The sequence below is a fragment of the Zea mays genome, chromosome 1, assembly GCF_902167145.1.
Source record: "Zea mays cultivar B73 chromosome 1, Zm-B73-REFERENCE-NAM-5.0, whole genome shotgun sequence".
In the NCBI taxonomy this organism is placed as follows: Eukaryota; Viridiplantae; Streptophyta; class Magnoliopsida; order Poales; family Poaceae; genus Zea; species Zea mays.
Genome location: NC_050096.1, coordinates 59808067 through 59815586, shown reverse-complemented (window position 1 = coordinate 59815586; position 7520 = coordinate 59808067). Strand labels below are relative to the sequence as shown.

General features: G+C 43.2%; 1 protein-coding gene across 2 annotated transcripts; it reads left to right on the top strand.

Moving 5' to 3' along the window:
* Positions 1–481: 481 nt before the first annotated feature.
* Positions 482–4651, top strand: LOC100384739 (putative nucleolar protein 5-1). Of its 2 annotated transcripts, none has more exons than XM_008657431.3 (10): positions 482–741; positions 834–971; positions 1088–1129; positions 1626–1805; positions 1878–2042; positions 2357–2557; positions 2634–2933; positions 3263–3463; positions 3542–3676; positions 3959–4651. In XM_008657431.3, the coding sequence occupies exons 2-10, from the start codon at positions 894–896 to the stop codon at positions 4349–4351; spliced, it is 1695 nt and encodes a 564-aa protein (XP_008655653.1). In that variant the 5' UTR covers positions 482–741; positions 834–893; the 3' UTR covers positions 4352–4651. The 2 variants fall into 2 exon arrangements, with proteins under 2 accessions (XP_008655653.1, XP_008655660.1); XM_008657438.3 differs by having other exon boundaries at positions 547–749.
* The last annotated feature ends 2869 nt before the right edge of the window (positions 4652–7520 follow it).

Sequence of the window (7520 nt, the reverse complement as noted above, 5' to 3'; positions counted from 1 at the left end):
GCACCAAAAAAGTGTGTACGTCTACACTATGGTCTTATATAATAGTAGAGATTATATTACTCTATTTTAATGTTAAATTATACTAAAAAATAAATGCACAGTCTATTATAAAATAACAAACTAAGATTTAAATAAGATGTCTCTTATGATTTTAAACATAGTTTGTTCTATATTGATTTAATATAATTAACTTAAATTTATCACTAAATATTGTATTTTCTAATAGGGACAAAATCTTCATAGGGATGAATTCCTTGAAGGGAACAGAGATGAAAGAAAAAGTCTCCCGTAAATATTTGCAGGAACAGAGATAGATAATTTTTCTTACAACGGAAGTCATTCCCGTTCCCGATGAGTAATTTTCCATTGTCATCCCTGGTTTTGACCCAGCAATTAGCAAGTCCCGGAAACCTAAAACCCCAGGCAAACCATCCGACGGTTCAGCAGCACGGTCCAGCTCAGCCAACGGCCAGATGGGCCACCGCGACACTTTGTGGCTCTGTCCTCTCCGATATATTACTCCAGCTGTCCAGCCCCAAGCCCTTTGCACTAGCAGAGCTAAAACCCTTGCGGCGGCTACCTTTCCCTCACCCCCTTTCTCGCCTCGCGGCGGCTACCTTTCCCCCCTTCTCGCCTCTCGCCTCGCGGCGGCTACCTTTCCCCCCTTCTCGCCTCTCGCCTCGCGGCCGCCGCAGGCGACCCCTTGTCGCCTCGTGCTGTCCACCGCCGAATCTTCCCCAGGTTGGAAGGTTTCTGCCGCCTCAACAGCTCGATCCGGTTGGCGCACGTTTTCCTCTGTCTGATTTGGTTCCCTGCGCGTTCGTTCGATTCAGGTTAGGGAGGGTATCTGTTGTTTCAGCTCAGTTTTACCGGGGGACTGGTTGTGGGCGGAGATGTTGGTGCTCTTTGAGACCCCCGCGGGCTTCGCCCTATTCAAGGTGCTCGACGAGGGTAAGCTCGACAAGGTCGAGGTAAGTCACCGCCGTTGCAATTTTTTTGGATTCGTTAAATTTGGTCTGCTCCGTGCTTTTCTGATGAACTGTCAGTGATAATGCGCGCTATGCCTCTGCGTTCTTGCTGTTGGCAGGATCTATGGAAGGAGTTCACGACGTCGGACTCAGCAAGAAAGGTTTGTGATTCGCTTGACCTTAGCAGGACAAACGGCATTTATTTTTCCAGAATCCCAACGTAGGATTTTTCACGTTATGACATTTTGCATTTGTCGTTTTGAACAAATGTCATTGATTTAACTCATCTATTCCGTTGGGGCACTGTGGATTAGCCACGAGAATATGAGCTTTTACTTAGGTTAGGGTGGCTTAGCTGGATATGTGTTGGAATGTGCTTTCTGTAAGCCATTTCAAACATTTCACATTTCAAGCAACAAAGCGCCTAGTCATTTTGTGCTGCTATTTCATAATGGTACCCATTATATGCGCATAATGGATTAATTCATTCAGAAATCATGCATACTGTGTCCCAAACAGACTTAACCGTTTACCTTCAAATGCAAAATAAGAAACAAGGAAAAAAGAAAATATGACTTGATGAGTCTTCGAAGCTATATTGTTTGCTTCTGCACCTTTAGTTTTCTGTTCTGACTAATAACAACGAACTTCTTGTAGGTGGTTGAGCTGAAGGCTTTCAATAAGTTTGAGAACACATCTGATGCTCTATCTGCGGCAACCCTTATTATTGATAGCAAGCCTAGCAAGGGTCTGCGCAAGTTCTTACAGAAACATTGTGAGGGTGAAACATTAGCGGTTGCTGATTCTAAGCTAGGAAATGCTATAAAAGAAAAGCTGGTCAGTAGTATTTCTCAATTTATTACTTTTTTGTGAATGGTCAGCCTTCATGGGACTTTAATTGTGTTGCAGAAAATTGACTGCCTTCACAATAGTGCTGTGATGGAGCTGATGAGAGGGCTGAGAAATCAGCTCACTGAGCTTATAACTGGGTTGGGTGCTCAAGACCTTGGCCCAATGAGCTTGGGATTGTCCCACAGCCTGTCTAGGTATAAGCTGAAGTTCAGTCCCGAGAAGGTGAGTCTCATATCGGTGCCACTGGAAATGTTATTAATCATGTTGTTATATGCTCTGTTTCTGGTTTTTATTGTGTCATCATTTGTGCTTGGCATGTATGTACCGTTTTCCATATTGTACTCATGCATATTTATTCTTTGATTGCCTGTTGGTACTTCTATCTTATATTGCTTTTGCAGCGTTCATAATATGTAGTAACATCTAGCAAGTTTTGACTATTGAAGATTCTTCTAGATATTTGTTGTTAAAGAATCATTTTGATGTGTTAAATGATTTTTTATTGTTAACTGGTTTTTTATTTTCCTATTACACAGGTTGATACCATGATCATTCAAGCCATTGGATTATTGGATGATCTTGACAAGGAGCTTAACACTTATGCCATGAGAGTTCGTGAATGGTATGGCTGGCACTTTCCAGAGCTCACCAAAATAGTTACAGATAATATACAGTATGCCAAAGTTGTGAAGATGATGGGAAACAGAACCAATGCAGTCAATCTTGACTTCTCTGAGGTGATTATTGACATCTAAATACGATCTACAATTCCTATTAAGGAAATTGTTTAGTAAGTAGCGCTGTTGTTTTCAGATATTATCAGATGAAGAGCTAGAAACACAGCTAAAGGAGGCAGCAGTGATATCTATGGGAACAGAAGTTAGTGACCTCGACTTGTCAAATATAAGAGAGCTATGCGATCAAGTGCTGGCACTTTCTGAGTACAGAGCCCAGCTGTATGACTATTTAAAAAGCAGGATGAACACTATTGCACCAAATCTGACAGCCCTAGTGGGTGAATTAGTTGGTGCTCGCCTTATTGCACATGGTGGAAGTTTGCTAAATTTAGCCAAGCAGCCTGGTAGCACAATTCAGATACTTGGTGCAGAGAAGGTTTGTTTACTTTTTGTGGATGGATGATTCTGGAAAGCATATTTTTTCAGTTTCCACCTTTTTGTGTGTGTTTGAGCCTTGTGTGCAACAACACTTAGTATGTCATAAATAAACATTATTTGCTTATGTTGTCTGCTAGAATTGTCTTAGTATCTTGCAAAATATGTGAGTTTCTTGTTTCATCGTCCTCCTTTTTGAAAGAAAAATGTTTATTCTCTAATAATGTCGTAGTGATGTCAATTGATGGGCATGCGTTAACATTATTTAATTATGCTGTCTGCTAAAATTTGCTTTCTTCGCTAATAACTAAAGATTGTGCTTCTCTCCAGGCTTTATTCAGAGCTCTAAAGACAAAGCATTCTACTCCTAAGTATGGCCTCATCTACCATGCATCCTTAATTGGTAAGGCTTCTCAAAAGCACAAGGGAAAAATCTCTCGTTCTCTTGCTGCAAAAACTGCTCTTGCCATCCGATATGATGCGCTTGGCGATGGTGAGGACAACTCCATTGGTACTGAGAGCCGACTTAAGGTATATGCACACTGGAAATAATTTTGGTTCTCATAATTAGTGATATACGTTGCCTTGTGACACATGACAATTGGACAGCTTGAGACACGGCTTCAAGTTCTTGAGGGTAGAGAACTTGGGAAATCTGCTGGTTCCACAAAGGGGAAGCCCAAGATAGAAGTGTATGAAAAGGACCGGAAGCAGGGTGCTGGGGCTTTAACAACTCCTGCTAAGGTAAGCAGTGTTATGATATCTTGCTCTCCATCTGAGAAGGCTTTTGGATAATCAATGGTTGGGCTGAAAACTTGCGCAGCCCTAGAAGATTTTTTTGTCAGAACCTTGTAATGTTCTAGTTCTGGACCGTTTTAACTATTTACCGTAAAAACGTTCCCCATTGGTTTGACTCGAAGTATACTTGGGCAAACACTTTTGTTGCAGTAGGTTTACCTTATATTTTTCTCTACAAATATTGCACACATGAATTTGTTTTGATTTGATGCTTCGATTTTGTTTTAGACATACAACCCTGCAGCTGATCTGGTACTTACTGAAGAAACACCAAAGAAGTCAGAATTGGCTTCAAAGAAGAGGAAACATCATGAGGTTCAAACTGAACCATCGGCAGAGCTTGCAGAGGGAGCAGTCCAGGAGGATAGGAAGAAGAAGAAAAAGAACAAGGAAAGCGAGGAGGCTCCTGCTGCTGAAGGTGATGGTGAGAAGAAAAAGAAAAAGAAGTCCAAGGATGTCGGGGAAGAGCCTGCTGTGGCTGCTGCTGCTGCCACAGAAGGTGAGAAAAAGAAGAAGAAAAAGAAGTCTGACGCGGACGGTGAGGGTGTTACAACGCAAACCGAAGAGTCTGGTAAGAAAGATAAGAAGAAAAAGAAGAAAAGGCATGCCGATGATGAGTGAGACATTCTTCGGAAGAGAATGTGCGGGTACCAAATGCTGGGACTCAGCTGTTCTGTAAAATGGGTATCACGGGGTTAGAAAACATATTGAGATCAGTTTTTGGGGTTACCTGGTTTTTTTGGGGGACCTGGCTTGTATTCAACAATTACTTGCTCGGTCTAGATGATGATGGAATTTTTAACTTTTGCTGTTGTAACCCCATAAATTTAGTATGATGATTGTCATGGTAACTCTGCAACTGAGAGACCTTCCATTCTCAATGCTGACCTGGACTTGCTTTGCCACTCTTGTAATCGGTAATTCGGTACTATATATCTCGAGGTCACCAAATTTCTGGTATCTGATACACCTAATAAATATCAGTCACCAAATTTTTGCTATCTGATATTTTGGTTCGATCTTCGGGTGTACCTGATATTTTAAGATATAACTAAAATCTATATTTAATTAAAATTTTAGTAACATTTTAATATCGATTTGATACATTATAACTTTATAAGGCATGCAACAACGAGAGGCGAAGCTAGTACAACAATATATTACTCAATTTGGTGACTGATATTTTGCAGTCCTCATACCTGACATGAAACCCAATACTTTGCACCTTTTTTATACCAACGATGTACCCATACCTGACACTTATTTTGCAGTCCTCGCGCTAGGTCACCTACTTTGGTTCACCTCCTGCATCAAACCCAATACTGTGCACCTTGTTTAGGTTCTTCGTTGCAGAAGACTCACCTCACCTCGTTCCTTGACAGGTTAGGATACCCATTCTAGTTTTTGTGTCCCCATATATGCATAACCTTTGTGGAGTTAGCCTTAGGCTATCTCTAGTATCTTACTCATCTTTATCTCCATTTCAAATTTTACTCTATAGGTAAGTTAATTTACAGTGTAAAACACATGCAAAATGAATCATGGCAAGTTCTGGTAACGATCCAAACACGCCCGAAAACCATTTAACTTGAGACAGTTCACTGCTTGAGGTGTCCTCTACCTAAGCTCCAACGTACGGCCGCACCAAGCTAACAAAAAGTTGGGAACCGACCTTGCATTGCAGCATTAAAACAACCTGATCATCGTTGATTTGCGGTGGAATATTAGGTGAATGAATGATTTCCCCGTGTACATGTATGTTATTCTAAGATTCATACTCTGTCCCTCGAAAAAAATATAATTCTAGAACTGAACAAAATAAAATATCGTTAACTAATAATTTTATATAAGACAGTATCAACCCGGTTACTATACGTTAACTTAATAAAAAAAATATTTGGTTAAATACTAATGTCTAACTATTTGTACTCCTAAAATCGACCAGAACTGGACTCCTTTCTTAGGGTGGTGGAGGGAGCAGAAATCGCTGTGGCCGTGTGGCGTGCGCCAGGAGAAGATTGGCAGGGTGGCTGCTTTTTATGGCGAAGCAGTGCAGGTGCAGCACATCGGCAGCTCGTCCGGAAAGGTTTGCACCAACTGTTCCTGTCCGCTGGAAAGGTATGGCGATCTGGTGACACTGACAGCGGTAAGTAAACCAGACAATCAGGCAGATGCTCACGGTTGACGTCAAAAAGAGAAGACAGATGCTCGTGGTCAAAGCAACTAGCCATGGCAAGCAAAGGTTTGTGTGAGCAGCCGAAGCAACTATTGACAGACTCTTCTTGCCGCCAAGCCAAGAGAAAGAGAGCAACGAAAGGTTGGTAGTCTGCTGGCGCAGTTGCGAAGTAGACCAGGGACTTCACCCATCGTGGCCTCCTGACCCCTGTGCGGTATGATCACCGATTAGCAGTAGATGGCGTGCGCTATGATTGTTTTCCACCGTCTGTTCAGGAGCCTTTATTTTCTGTTAATACAGTACGGAGAGTTAGGGGGCGTGCGCTATGATTTTTGAAGCAACAATCGCTGTTATAATCGACGCGCTGGAGCATTAGGATGTCTTTGGGAGAGCTGTAGGTCTGGGGGAAAACCGATTTTTTTGCATTTTGATCTTTTTTGAAAAAAATTTACGTTTAGACCGTACGAAAATTTAATGTCATTTTTGTACCATTTGTTCGGCGCCATAGCCTATGGCGTCGAGATAACACAGCTCGGCGTCATAGGCTATGACGCCAAGGTACCTGCTACGCTGGCACAACCGAGACACCGTGGCGCCGACGTGGCACCGAGCGTGACACCAGGGCTAGAGCTAACAGAGGAAGAATCTTACCAAAGCGGTTCTAAAACTCCCCTAACCGTATGTGGGGGAGGGGATTTCTTCTCCAACGGTTTTCCTATACATATTGATAGTCGCCTAGAGGGGGGTGAATAGGGCGAAACTGAAATTTACAAATATAAACACAACTACAAGTCGGGTTAGCGTTAGAAATAAAAACGAGTCCGCGAGAGAGGGTGAAAACAAATCGCAAGCGAATAATGAAGTGAGACACGTGGATTTGTTTTACCGAGGTCCGGTTCTCTCAAACCTACTCCCCGTTGAGGAGGCCACAAAGGCCGGGTCTCTTTCAACCCTTCCCTCTCTCAAACGGTCCCTCGGACCGAGTGAGCTTCTCTTCTCAAATCGAAACCGGGAACAAAACTTCCCCGCAAGGGCCACCACACAATTGGTGCCTCTTGCCTTGATTACAATGGAGTTTTGATCACAAGAACAAGTGAGAAAGAAAAGAAGCAATCCAAGCGCAAGAGCTCAAAAGAACACGGCAAATCTCTCTCGCTAATCACTAAAGCCTTTTGTGGAATTGGAGAGGATTTGATCTCTTTGGTGTGTCTAGAATTGAATGTCTAACTCTTGTAAGTGGTTGAGAAGTGGAAAAATTGGATGCAATGAATGTGGGGGTGGTTGGGGTATTTATAGCCCCAACCACCAAACTTGACCGTTGGTGGAGGCTGTCTGTTCGATGGCGCACCGGACAGTCCGGTGCAAACCGGACATGTCCGGTGCCCCAGCCACGTCACCAGTGCCGTTGGAATCTGACCGTTGGAGTTCTGACTTCTGGGCCCACCTCGATGTCCGGTGGCGCACCGGACAACTCCTGTTCATTGTCCGGTGCGCCAGTATGGGCGCGCCTGCCTTCTGCGCGCGCTGCGCGCGCATTAAATGCGTCGCAGGTAGCCGTTGGCGCGAAGTAGCCGTTGCTCCGAGGATGCACCGGACAGTCCGGTGCACACCGGA

What these genes read in the sequence shown, in the direction of transcription:
- LOC100384739 (XM_008657431.3), top strand. Translation starts at nt 894, where the DNA reads ATGTTGGTGCTCTTTGAGACCCCCGCGGGCTTCGCCCTATTCAAGGTG. An exon ending in GTAAGCTCGACAAGGTCGAG is followed by an intron (nt 972 to 1,087) that starts GTAAGTCACCGC and finishes TGCTGTTGGCAG; the next exon opens with GATCTATGGAAGGAGTTCAC. An exon ending in CGTCGGACTCAGCAAGAAAG is followed by an intron (nt 1,130 to 1,625) that starts GTTTGTGATTCG and finishes AACTTCTTGTAG; the next exon opens with GTGGTTGAGCTGAAGGCTTT.